Source organism: Balaenoptera physalus, assembly GCF_965194825.1.
Source record: "Balaenoptera physalus genome assembly, chromosome: 13".
NCBI lineage: Eukaryota > Metazoa > Chordata > Mammalia > Artiodactyla > Balaenopteridae > Balaenoptera > Balaenoptera physalus.
Genome location: NC_138892.1, coordinates 47487146 through 47500899, shown reverse-complemented (window position 1 = coordinate 47500899; position 13754 = coordinate 47487146). Strand labels below are relative to the sequence as shown.

Genomic DNA, 13754 nt, shown 5'->3' with positions numbered 1-13754 from the left:
GCATCCTGAACAGACTAAAACATGGATTTAACTAGAATTTTTGTCAAAATCATTATCTCAAGCTCACTTTTCTGAGCTGAGGGCCCCTATTATCAATGACCTATTGATCACCTCTCTCTGCAAGTCATTCAGACATCACAAACTCAGCTCAGAACTGAGCCCTGTATCTTTTTCCTTGACACTCTCTCCTCCTGCTTCTCCTATCTCAGTTAATAGAATCATCTTCTACCAGGTAGAAACTGTAGAGTCTTCTTCTATTCCTCATTTTATACTCCACTCAGCCACCAAGTGCCATCTTATCTAATGCAGGACTATTTCTGGACTATATCTACTATTCTTCATCAGGGCCCCTGCATTAGTTTTGCCTTGGACCCTTATCGTTTCTATGACTGCCATCACCTTAGGACCCCAGTTACCTCTCTGACCACCTCCCCTCACTTTGTCGTCACTCACTGTGCTCTACCAATAGTGGCCTCATTACTGCTTCTCCAATGCTCCCACCTCAGGTTCTTCACCTTGCTGTTTGCTCTGCTTGGGGATGCTCTTCCCCAAATATCTACACGGTCCTCTTTCTCACTTCTTTCAGATTTTTACTCAAATGTCACCTTCTCAACAGAACCTTTCAGGACTGTACTATCTAAAATTGTAAGCGTCTAGCACTTGCTAACTCACTTCCTGCTTTAATTTTCTCCTCAGTGTTTATTACAATTTAACGTACTACATTTTTTACTTCTTTATTTTATTCATTGCCTTTCTCCCCTACTAGAATATAGGCTTGATGACCATGAAGGCTGTTTTATTCATTTTTGTGTATCCAGCATTTAGGACCGTGCCTGGCACACAGTAAGTGCTCAATAACAAGTGCATTTATGAGCCTGTCTCCCCACCTTTGGTCTCTTCTCCATTCAATCTATCCCCCATTGCCATCTGATTTACCTTTTTTTTTTTTAAAGTACAAATTTTTATTATAGAACATTCACTCTCTGGCTTTTATTGTCTCCTTTTATTTATTTTATAAGATGAAAAATAAATTCCTGAGGAAGGCACGCCAGGCACTATGTAATCTGGCCCGAACCTGCCTTTCCAGCCTCACGTCTCCACCATGTAACACACACTTCGGCCGCCACAAAATCTCACTGCTCCTTCTCACGCCTCCCTGTCTTGGCACATGGTCGTCTGTCTGCATTGGGTGTCCTTCTAGAGTTTCTCCACGTGGAGAATTGCTTCATCCTTCATGACGGTACTGAAAGGTCACTTTCAAGAAGACTTCCCAATTCCACCTGATCCATGCTCCCCTTGACACTGGACATTCCTCTCTCACAAACAACCCTTATCACAATGTATTGTCATTATTTGTCCATGTGTCTGTCTCCCCCAATTGTCAGTCACTTCTTCCAGGACAAGAAGCATGCCTAATTTATCTTTATGTCCCTATCGACATCAAACTCCTTTCAGACCTAGGTGCTTAATAAATAAATAATCAGTTAGACCAGTGGTGCTGTCTGAATAACGGCCCCCAAAGATGTCCATGTCCTAATCCCCGGAACCTGTGAATATGTTACCTTATGTGGCAAAAGGGACTTTGCAGATGTGGTTAAGTTCAGGATCTTGAGATGGGGAGATTATCCTGGATTGTCCGAGTGGTGACCGATGTGATCACAAGAGTCCTTAAAAGATGGAAGAGGGAGGCAAGAGAGCAGAGAGGGCGATATGGTGACAGACACAGAGGTTGGGGTGAGGCCATTGCTGGAAGGAACGTGAGTGGCCTCTAGAAGCTGAAAAGGGTGAGGAATGGATTCTCCCCACGAGGTCTCTAGAAGAAACACAGCCCTTTTGTGACCTGACACCTTGATTTTAGCCCCATAAAACCTATTTTCAGATTCTGAACTCCACAACTAAAAGATAATAAATCTGTGTTGTTTGAAGCTGCAAAGTTTGTGGCAATTTATTACAGCAAAAATAAGAAATGAATAGAGCCAATTTTGATGCAAAATCTGAATTGGAGTGTGGTGGGCTGAAAGCTGTGTGAATAGGCCGACTGGCGGAAGTGGCAAATCACGGTGAATGTCCCTGCTGTGTCAAGAAATATATATCATCTCCCAGTGTTGCTTCATCCCTTTGGCCCTACAGTTCTTAAGGAATAGCAGACAGGGAGGTATTGTACGAAACAACAAGCTGTGCGAATTACCTGTTCGGCCTTCGGTTTGGGCTTCCTTGCTAAAGAGGCCTCCACTGACGGTTAGGATCTGTATCTTGTATTTCTTTCCTGGTGTTAGGTCTTCAAATTTGTGCTGCTTAGTGGTGGCTGCCTCTGACGTGTTACTTAGGAGGATCCCATCTTCACTTAGGAGCAGGATATCATACCTTTCTGCCACGCCAACAGCTTTTTGCCAACTTACTATTAAGGAGTGACTACTGTATGCATTGTCTGCAGTTATTCCCTGGACGGTCGCTGGGACTGCAAAGAAAAGAGAGGCCAGTTCCATCACTTAGGGTTAAGTAACCAATTGAGAAAAACTTCTCTAAATCAACTGCAGATGGAAGACTATGCCTCATGGTTGCATCGCTGACACTTTCCATGTGCCCTTAGGAGAAAGTATTTCTTGGCCTGAATTATCTGTATAACTGCTTAGATTCTCTATTTTTTTTCCTCTGATTTAGATGGGATCTTGAAGTAGATCACAAGTAGAAAAATTAGTGGAAGTGACACTGATAAATATGCAGAGTGATGCATATCGATGTATCTAGAAACTGGAAGAATGCTGAACAAATTTACATTCAATGAATACAGTTTGGATGACTGAATGGTGTCGCTTGTTTAGACTTTCATTCCCAAGATTAACTCAAGTCAAAGCTTCAAGCCTTGACCTAAGCAGTAGCATATAACAGTGTTTGTACTACAGCTCCTGATGTGAAAGGCCAGATAGTATTATTTGTTAATAATATTTTATGTCTTAAGCTTATATTTTTTCGCATTCTACATAGTATCCTTAAGAGATCTCATCTACTCCCATGGTTTGAATTGTTAGCCATGTGGTGATGACTCCCAAATTTAAACTCTCAGTTCAGATCTCTCTTCTATTTTTGCAAATGACATCCCTCTCTGGATGTTCCACAGACACCCCCCCAACCCTCAAGATGCCCAGACTGAACTGCTCATCTCCCTCCCACCACCTCCTTATTGCCCTTTGTCGGTCCAAGTCTTGGTCCAACTCTTGGTCCAAGTCAGAAACTTGTCACCCTCACCTTTCTACATAATCAAACATGAGTCTTGTCATTCCTGTCTCCTAAATCTTACATCTCTTGGGTCTTTCCACTTCTCTCCTTCTCTTCCTCACTAGCCTAGGACACTATCATCTCTCACCCACAGTACTGCAAGTCTCTTGCTTCCTCACTTCCCACTGTTTCTAACTGTACACAGTGTCTGGCAGATTCTCATAGCATGCCATGCTGATGGCCCTTTAATGGCTACCCACAACTCTAAACACTTTAACAAAGCATACGAGGCCCTTCGAAATTAGGTCCATTTACCTACTTGGCCACATGGCTCACATCGTTATTCTAGCATAAGTAGTGTATAGCCATGCTTTCTCTCCCATCCAGGCCTTTGCTTTTCTGCTGGAACCAGATCAACACATACTTCACCAGGATAATTTCTTAGTGTCTTTTTAAATGTTACCTCCTCCTGGAAGCCTTCCCTGACTCTTTTTGTTTGCTCCTATAGTATCCTGTCATTACTTTTATTTTAGCACTTATCGTGCTATACTTTAGTTGCCTTTTACCTGACTCCTTCACTATATTGTAAGCTTCTTTGGTCAGGGGCTCTATCTTGCTGCTGGATTCCCATTTTCTAACGTAGTGCTTGACATATAGTTGGAGATATACGTATATGAAATAGAGACAGAGAAGGGCACAGTACAGAGGCCCATGCCCCACAACTAAATAAGTGGTCATGAGAATGGAAGACATCTAGTACATATTGTATCACAGTAGAGAGAGCATGACGCTTGGAGCCAGATAGACCTAGATTAGAATTATAGCTCTAGGTCTTATTACATGTGTCCTTGATAATGTTTTATAAACTTTCTAAGCCTTACTTTCCTCATCTATAAATTGAAGATAATGATCTCTACCTTGTAGTATGGCTAAAGATCATTTTAAATGCCTGGCATTTATAGTGGTGCTGATAGCTTATTTTTATTTTGAAAGTACTATGTGAGTAGTGATATTAATATAAATAAACAGATACATTATTAATTCATCACAAATGATGTAGATGGCATAGGTGTGTTTTTCTTTAAAGAATTTTGAGAAAGGGGTAAAATTGAAACACGCAGAGTTAGAGAATCAGCTATTATATCCCTTAGCAAGTATAAAAATCTATTCACATGATTTGGTTTCTAATTACCTTTCATTTGTTTTTGAATCGCTCTATTCAGAAACAAAAATGCAAAGAAAAAAAATATGAGAAAGGCTCTTGAAACCACATTGAATTGTACGAACTTAGTGGTTTTGAATTTGGATATCTTCCATTTGTGAGTGGCCAAGCCCATCCATTGTCCCATTATGGAGAACTATTTGGCCCTTCTCCAGGGAGACACTTACCTGTCCGCCCGAGCGCATCTACCTGGTTCTTCTGGGACCCGCTGACAGAGGCGATCACGATCCGGTACTGCTCCCCGGCCTCCAGCCTGTGGAACGTGTGCTCAGAGACAAGCTTGGGGATGGTCTGAGACTCAACCTTTTGATTCTGCCTGAATGCTGACACCGTGTAGGAATCCACGTCCCCCCCACCTGGAGTCCAGTTCACTGTCAGGCTATCTGTCGCCCCGTTGGGAGAAATGTGAATATTTTTGACAACACTAGGAACTAAAAAAGAAAATAAATTAAAAAACCATCACTTAGAGAATGAACTGTGGAAATTTTCAACTAAAAGTTTCATGCTTCCTACCTTTTGGCATCTACTGAAAAAATACATATGAAAAAAATTGGTATCAATCTACCATTTTTCTCTGACGTTTCTGCTTGAGCTGAAGTTGATGGGGGAAGTTTAGAGGGACATCAAGGCCAGTGAGTGGAAATGAAGAATGCCAGTTATATAGTGGGCGCTAATTAGATTGACTTGATCCAAGTCTTGGTTTTCTCATTTACTAGTTGTGGGACTATAGGCAAACTGCTTCACCCCTGTAAGTTTCAGTTTCCTTATCCAAAAAACAGCAATGATAATAATAGCGACCAGCCCATGAAATTGTTAGGACTGAACAAAATGTACATATAAAGTACTTTGCTGTGTGTCTAGTTCACAGTAAACTCTTAATAAATGTTAACTATTATAGCAACACTCCTAATAGAGTTCCAAAGAAGGAATATCCAGCCAACCAATCAGGTTATTTATACTTAATCTGTATGCCTCACAGGCAACAGCTATTCATATAAATTCAATGCTATTTTTCAGAAAGCTTTTTTTTTCCTCCCCCTACATCATACTTTAGTTTTGTTAAACCAGCTTGGACAACATTATTGTCACTATCAAGATAACCTTCTCCCTTCGTGCCACCTCCCAACCCCGTAGCCCTTTAAATCCTCAACCAAAACACCTGGCTACCCAACAGGCTAAATACACCACACTATCTAGTCAGGTTCTAGAGCCAGATTTCCAATTACCTGTGAAGCCCTCAATGAAGGCTGACTGCTGTACATCTCCACTGATCGTCAAGACAAGAATTTTATACTGGCGCCCTGGTGTGAGGGAGGTGAATCGATACTCAGTTGCGGTATTGACAAGGTGAAAAGGAGGAAATACTTTCATATCGTTGAAGAGCAGTTGGATCTCATACTGGTCGACGTCCCCATCAGCTCGTGTCCATGTCACCTGAAGGCCCTCAGTGCTCCTGTTCTGCAATGTGAGATCCTTAACAGCCTCTGGGACTATGAGAAGACATTTCAGAAAAGTGACTGATCAGAGTTTACTACACAATAATTTATGAATCACATTCACAGAACTGGCAAACATCTCCCTTTCCCAAATAAACCACTTCAGCTACTTCATGCATAATTAAACAAGAAAAATTGGAAGCAACTATTAAAATTGTAATTTTTTTCCTGGCATAAATCTTATATGCTAAGTATTGGTAGAATATAATTATAAAATGAGTTTTGATCTCAATCATAGGATAAAACAAGACATCTAGAACTTTAAATGCCACAATGCAGGAGGACAGGGAAGAAAAATGAGAAATTTGGTGTTCCTGCTCCCCCACTATGCTTGCTTTTATCTGCCAATAAATATTCAGTAATTATAGGCCATGGCTTGGCTGAATGATGTTAGCTCCAACTGAGACTAACTGGGAATGTAATTTACTGATCAGTAAGTAGAGAAAATTCAAGGTTCAGATAAGTTATTTCCTCGATGACCTTCAAGTCCCAACCAACTACCAAATTGTGCAATCTTTCCACTTACTTGTTCTTCCATTCCCTTGTTCACTGGCTTCATATTGTCCACTTTTTGTAGTAACGGTGACGCTGTACAACCGTCCAGGAACTAGCTTAACAAATATGCACTCGTTTTCAGACTTGGGAATGCTTTTCGTTTGAATGAAGTTGTTTTTGTTTTTAATGGTGACTTCATAGTGATCGAAGTCTCCAGTGGCATGTACCCAGGATACCTTTAAATAGTCGCTCCTGGCTGAGTTGCTGATACTGACTCCCTGGACCTTGTCAGGCACTGCAAAAGACAACAGAAAACAGCTAGAGATTTAATGGTTCTGAGGGAGCAATTGATCACAGATGACAACACAGGACGATAAAGGAAAGTGAGTAGATTTTTACTGTGTGCATTTAAAAGAAAAATCTTAGACCTTCAGATCACAAATTTCTGGAGGGGAAAGATTGTTACACTGTTTGGACTGATTAAATGGATCTTTTTACAGACCTGATGAATTAATTCTAATCCTGTTGTTAGCCTACACAAAGTGTCATATACAAAATGGAGCATTAAACATAATAACTGATGATTAATATGAATGATGGCAATGATATTAATAATTCCAGCATACCTTGGTGACTCAAGATATGAGACTAAGTTACCAAGAAGAGTATAAACAATCCAAAAGAAAAACGGAAGATGAGGAAACACATATGGTAATTAATATGTGAAATGATGTTCAACATCATTGGTGATCAAGGAAATGCAAGTCAGGGCCATGGCACAATACCATTTTATATCCATTTGGTTGGCAAAATTTAAAAACTTGATAAAACCAAGTGTGAGAGAGGGTGACATCTACAGGAGATTGGATGAATGAAATGGTATATAAACACAGTGAAATACTATACAGCAGTCACAACTTTTCTTAACTCAAAACACAAAAATATGGATTTCGCCCTTAATATCAAAACACAAAATATGGATGAATCTTATCAAGATAATACTAAGTGAAAAATCTTAGTCCCCAAAGATTACATACTGCATAAAAAATACCTTTTTTGTATTAAAACAACTAAAATTTTAAAAATATAATTTTAGGATTACATAAATAATAAAACTGCAGGATGGAAGGCAAGAGAGAACAATAAGAGTCAAGATGATGGTTACTTTGGGGTGGACCAGTGAGGTGTGAAATATATGATCTGATATAGATTATTATCAAGTCCCTAGCTTTTATTTTGGGTAGTGGTTTCTCAAGTACATATTAAATTACTAAAATTTATTAACTAAATGTCTAAATTTAATTAAATGCCATAAAACCAAATAGCAGTGGCAAAGTGGCAACTGATGCACAGGATCCTGAACCAAGAATTATGATTAATCCAACTTTCTGCACCTGACATTCCCCATAAACATATAAACAAACAAACAAACAAATCTGTATACCCATGGGTTTTTTCTCAATTGATCAATCAGTCAATCAGTGCTTGTTAACAGGAACACTGTAAAATAAGGCAATTCTGTATTTTGAGCATGATATTAAGGATATTCTATTTTTTCATTTGGGGCTGTATTTTAATTCAAAAGTAGGCCCTAGATTCATTACTATTTGGCTATAACTGGATTTTATAAATATTAATGAGAAGGAGCACTGAAAAGAAGTATGGGGCTTCCCTGGTGGCGCAGTGGTTAGGAATCCGCCTGCCAATGCAGGGGACACGGGTTCGAGCCCTGGTCTGGGAAGATCCCACATGCTGCGGAGCGACTAGGCCCGTGAGCCACAACTACTGAGCCTGCACGTCTGGAGCCTGTGCTCCGCAACAAGAGAGGCCGCGATAGTGAGAGGCCCGCGCACCGCGATGAAGAGTGGCCCCTGCTCGCCACAACTGGAGAAAGCCCTTGCACAGAAACGAAGACCCAACACAGCCAAAAATAAATAAATAAAAAAAAAAAAAAAAAAAAGAAGTATGAACTCAATCAGATCCAGGGCCCTAAATTTCTATCTTAATATTAGCATGTTCTCTGGGTCGTGTGGCCTCTGTCTGTGTTTGGTTTATGTTAAGGGATTTCTGCTCTGACCACATGCCACGCCTATGTCCAAGTTTTCTCTTCCACTTTCTTCCAAAGCATGAAATGACCCAGAAATTTCAATATTTTGGTATCTAAGCTACATTTTTCATGAAGCTTCTTAACACCTACAAGTTGCATTACTATCCTTTGTTGGCTTATGTGTGCTGGTTTTTGTATTGGAATATATCTCACCACAGATATGGAGCAAGGGCAGGTGTGCTCTTTTTCAAGATATTTATCTGGAACCAATCAGAGTGTTGCTAGAATTTAGTCATCACAGACTTGTACAGAAGAAATTCTGAAGTGATACTGTAAGTATGGGCTAAGAAAGGTCAATGATCCAGGCAATTTACTGAAGACAAAGCAGGAAGAAAAACCAGGCTGAATACCATGCTAAGTCAGTAAGGGGCTCTCCAGGTGGAACTGGGGGTAATTTGTGGGACTTGCCTTGCTGTATGGTGAGATGGTGTGATACAGAATTAGAAATATTGACACTTTCACCCGAAATGTAGAAGGCATTGAGACAATCAGCCAAAATCAACAAGGCAACAATTCAGACACGACTCTCCAGTTAAACTGACTTGTCAGGGGCAGTGGTTTGCCTTGATTAGTCACGTGCCAAGTCCAAGTTCATGTTGGTAAAGCATCAAAAGGGTGCTTTGAATAAAGGATCACTTTTCTTGCATTTAAAATCAATCCTAGCACAAGGCCTTGCAATATGAAGGTCATGTGAATAGGAAACATTCATGAATTGACACCAAGGGGAAGCAAGGGGCTAGTGGTTGGATGACATATCCTTTAATTTCTGGCAATTTTAGGCTCCAAATTAATCAACATAAGACACTGACATAAGGCTGCTTTGTAAATAGAAATCAGATCTCAGTCAGTATTGTGCTTATCGGCATACGTAATAATTTGAGGGTAGGGACTATCTCTTTATATCCCTGACAAGTTCTTTCAGGGAGAGCATGACGTAGTGGAAACAGCCCTGGAGTGCAGTAGGGCTTGGCTACTGCTCAGCCGTGTGACCTTGGAGAAGCCACAGTGTCTCTCTGGGACTTTATCTCAAATGAGATGGAATTAGATCATTCTAAGGACACTTTCAATGCTAGCATGCTGTAACAATGTAAATCAGTGGTTCTTAACTTTCTGAGGTCACAGAAACTATGAGAATCTGATAAAAGCCATTCACTCTCTTTCCAAAGAAATGCACATACCTGCCCTATCCCCAACAAGTTCACGGACAGTTTGGGGGTTACTACTTTCCTAAAGTCTACCCGCGAAGCACTGGGTGAAAACCCCTGATCTAGGTGATTTCTGATTATTCATTTACCAAACATTCATTACTCAATGAATGACTCTGGAGCCTACTAGGCTCCAAACCCTGTGCTGGGGCATTGGATGATGTCAGTTGTCCCAGATTCTCATGGAAAAACTGACATTTTAAAATGCAAATATCAAATCATAGCTCAGCAGGAAAGATTTGATAAAATATTAATCTCACCTTAAGCAGAAATCTCGGATGTAAACCCCAGGAAGCATAAGTATATTGGGAAAATGGTAGTTGTCTAAACTTAGTTCTTTCCAGCACATCGAAGACCAGGCCTTCAAAGCCTTTGCTAAGATTTTGCTCTTAGTCCCAGAATTATAAAGTTTCACATTTTCACCTAGTGTGAAAAAGGATGAACAGTGGTCTTGACCAACAGACATTTCAGGAAGGATTTCAGGACAGAGAACTTTGTAGGCTCTGGAGTCATTCAGAACTGGGTTTAAATCCAGGATCTGAAGTGCACTGGCTGTTTAACAAGTTAAACAGTTGGACAAGTTACCCTGAACCTTGGTTCAGCACCTTATCAGAATCTGTAAAATGGGAATAATAACAACAACTACCTCAATAAGGACTTTATAAGGATTAAATTAGTGAACATCCATAGAGCCAGGGTCTAGCAACCCTAAACAGAAATACCTGTTACTATATTTGAATATACTATGAATTCTAGCCATGAAAATGGTGTTCATCTTACTTTAAAGGTAACATCTGCTCACATAAGGAACTTCTTGGGTGAAAATATGAAGACTCCGTAATAATGTTGTGATCTCAACGGTCTTTAATCCCGTCATTACAGAATTGTTGCAGATCTGTGATGCCCTGAACCACATAGGCGGCTGGTTCTTATAGAGCCTGTACCTCCTGAGATCCTCACCTGTCCGCTCTTGGCCGAAGGAATGATTTTCATACTTGCCACTCCTCGTAGTTATGGTCACATTGTAGAGGCGGCCCGGGGTGAGGGAGCTGAAGGAACATTCGCTGACAGACTTGGCAATCACGAGGGACTGAACCACCCTGCCATCGTGGGAGAGTGTCACCACGTAGTTATCCACGTCTCCAGGAGCCGGCAGCCAGGATATGCTGAGGTAGTCATTGCGACCAGAGTTGTTCACCCTTACTCCACTCACACTGGAAGGGACTGGGGTTTAACAGGGGGGAGAACATTTAAAAAGAAAGGCACAGTCAAAAGTCTGAGTCATCTATTGCGGTGGGCAAAAACAGTGTGGACTCAGGAGATCTGATTACCTATGAGGTCAAGGAAGGGTGACGATTTCACTGTAGCTTCTGGAAGCTGAGAGTTCTTACATCATAAGATTAACCAAGATAAAAATCCAAGGAAGTCTTTTGGATGCCTCATAAATACAAGGATGCTGCTACTGCATTTTTATGGTGTGGTTGTTTGTAAAGTATTTTAAGTGGAGGTTTTTTTATGTGAATGTGTCAGGAAGTCCCCTATGTAGGAAAGGGAACAGACATTGACTATCTAAATGAAAGAGCTTGAACCAAACCCATCAATAAAGAAAGGTTTTTGAGGGGAAAGTTGAAGAGTGCAATAGCTTTTCTATAAGTCTTAGACGTTGGGATAGCTTCGACCTTCTTGTGATTAATTTATTTATTCCTGGGGAGTCTAATCATTTACACAGGTGAAAGAGTTGTATTTCCCTTCGCAAAGCATTTCCTGCCCTCTAGTGGTGAGAAATAAACCTAAACGCCTATCCTGGAAGCAGTTAAGTCTGGAGACAGGACTTGAGGGCAGAAAGACATGCTGTGGCAATAATGGCCTTTCTGATGTCCACCCTAATTATATGCTTCTCTCAGTTGGGGTTTTAGCGTCACAAGCATTTACTGAGAACCAACTATTTTCCAAGTATGCAAAAATGGAAAAGATGTGGATGACTTTAAGGAGTTCCCTGGCTAGAAGTACAGTCTGCAAATTAATGATCATGGTATTGAATAATAGTTCCATGTATTAGAAATAAATGCATGACAAATAGTACTGTCAGTAGTGAATATAAGAATAAAATATATAGTATATACGAACTGCACTTCTGTTTTCATCATTGGTTGACTGACTTCAGCTATATATTTTCATATAATTGTCAATATCCGTACATCACATATAATGGACGGGATTTGGCTAGATGACCTCTGAGAATCCTTCTCGTCTAATATGCTCTGACTTTATGCCCAAAGTCTTCTTTGCATTTACAAGCACTTATCCATCACCAAAATTATAAACAGCACTCTACTAAATAATTCTGCTAATGCTGTTCCATGCATATGGACATTTCCCAGATATAACATTGAAATTTTAGCCATACTATTTATGTATTGATGTCTTCCTTTCTTTTTTTTTTCCTGTCCTTCTTTCATCCATCTAACCATCTGTATATCCCTTGGTTGTTCTCAGAACAACTATGCTTGTTTTTCAAAACTGCTGGGAATATTTGCAACTATTAACATTTTATTAGAAAAGATATAATTATTAAAAGTTTTACCAAAATATAAATTCATGTTTAAAAAAACAGATATAATATTTATTTATTTTTCTTTAGAATGAGCATTTTCTCAGGTTAGAATTAGATTTGTTAAGCACATCTGATATCTTCAATTTTAAATATTTTGCCACCTTATCTAAGCTGGGAGGGTTTATATATATGTTTCAACTCTGTGGAAATATAAGTGAATTATTTCAACCTTGACTAATACTTCAGTAATTTGAGTAGATGGTAATGATTATCTAGGTTTTAGCCATTGAATTTTTTTACAATCTACCATGTACAGAATTTACTAATTGAGGCACCTTTCAAAATCTCTAGTTATTGTGTTTCTATAGTAATATCCCATTTTTCTCTTTTCTCATGATAATGTCTGCACTCAATGTGTTTGAATAAAATAACTGATGTTTATATTTATTCATATCTTGTTCTCTCCTTAAGACTTTATTATCATTCTTCAAAGAATTTCCTGTCTCTTTTTTGCATACTTCTGTTATATAATGTTCAAATATTGATACCTCTGTTGCCATTAAAATATAGGTATAAAAATAATTACAAGTCCCACTTATCAAGTGATCTCAGATATCAAACTATTTTAGTATAGCACCTTACGCTGGACAGCCCTTGTGGTATTTTAAGATGGCAATTGACCTGTGTGGCAGCATCTGACTACTTGCTCACAAAACCATTTCCTTTTCCTCTTGGAACCGCAGCTAGACTGTATTTCCCAGCCGCCCCTGCAGTTAGGTGTAGTCATACAACCGTGTTCCCGTTAATGGAATGTGGGTGGAAGTGATGTGTTTACTTCCAGCTTTAGTAGTCTTCCTCCTCCCCATAACCTCCATTCTCTGAAGAAATGGAGAGATCTCTGAGGGCTGCAAGAGGCTGCATCATGTATTTCTCATGAGGAAGGAAGAACCACAGATGGCAGGAGCCTGGGTCCCTTAATTACTGCTTAGAGAAGAACCAACCAATAGAGTTGTCCAGTCAGGAACACCCACATTGTACAGTTGTATAAGCAGGAAATAAGTCAGCCTAATCTGACTAATACAACTGCAACTCACTGGGAAATGGATGCAAGATCCTTTTCAACTGCTCTCCTCAACTTGTTATTTCTCCTTCCCCACTCTGATACCCAGTGTTGGGGTGACTTGCTGGGGATGGAAGAGAAAATGAAGGCTTAGATAGATAAGTGAATGGCAGAGTTAGGACCAGAATCTAGGCCTCTTGATTCCCCAACTAAGCTTTTCAGTCCCTCACCCCCAATTATGCTACATTGATGGGTGGTGCCAAGAACCATTAAAAGAGAAGAAGGAAGGTATCAGGAAGAACACAGGCAACAGTATCAGTTGCCACAGAATGACAGAAATGGGCAGACATCAGTGAATTTCTACCTAGACTATGAAATATCTTTTCAATGACTTAGTTG

At 39.9% G+C, this 13754-nt stretch overlaps 1 protein-coding gene across 3 annotated transcripts in view; it reads right to left on the bottom strand.

Moving 5' to 3' along the window:
- The window catches only part of PTPRB (protein tyrosine phosphatase receptor type B), a 117929-nt gene that overhangs the window by 44741 nt on the left and 59434 nt on the right, over positions 1 to 13754 (bottom strand). For all 3 annotated transcript variants that reach the window (XR_014252873.1, XM_082422673.1, XM_082422674.1), the window contains 5 exons: positions 10702 to 10965; positions 6461 to 6724; positions 5665 to 5928; positions 4606 to 4869; positions 2189 to 2458 (listed from right to left, as the gene is read on the bottom strand). Coding sequence is in view for 2 of the 3 variants with exons in the window: in XM_082422673.1 (XP_082278799.1) it covers positions 2189 to 2458; positions 4606 to 4869; positions 5665 to 5928; positions 6461 to 6724; positions 10702 to 10965 (1326 nt within the window). In the remaining variant the exon portion in view is untranslated. The remainder of the gene's footprint in view (positions 1 to 2188; positions 2459 to 4605; positions 4870 to 5664; positions 5929 to 6460; positions 6725 to 10701; positions 10966 to 13754) is intronic.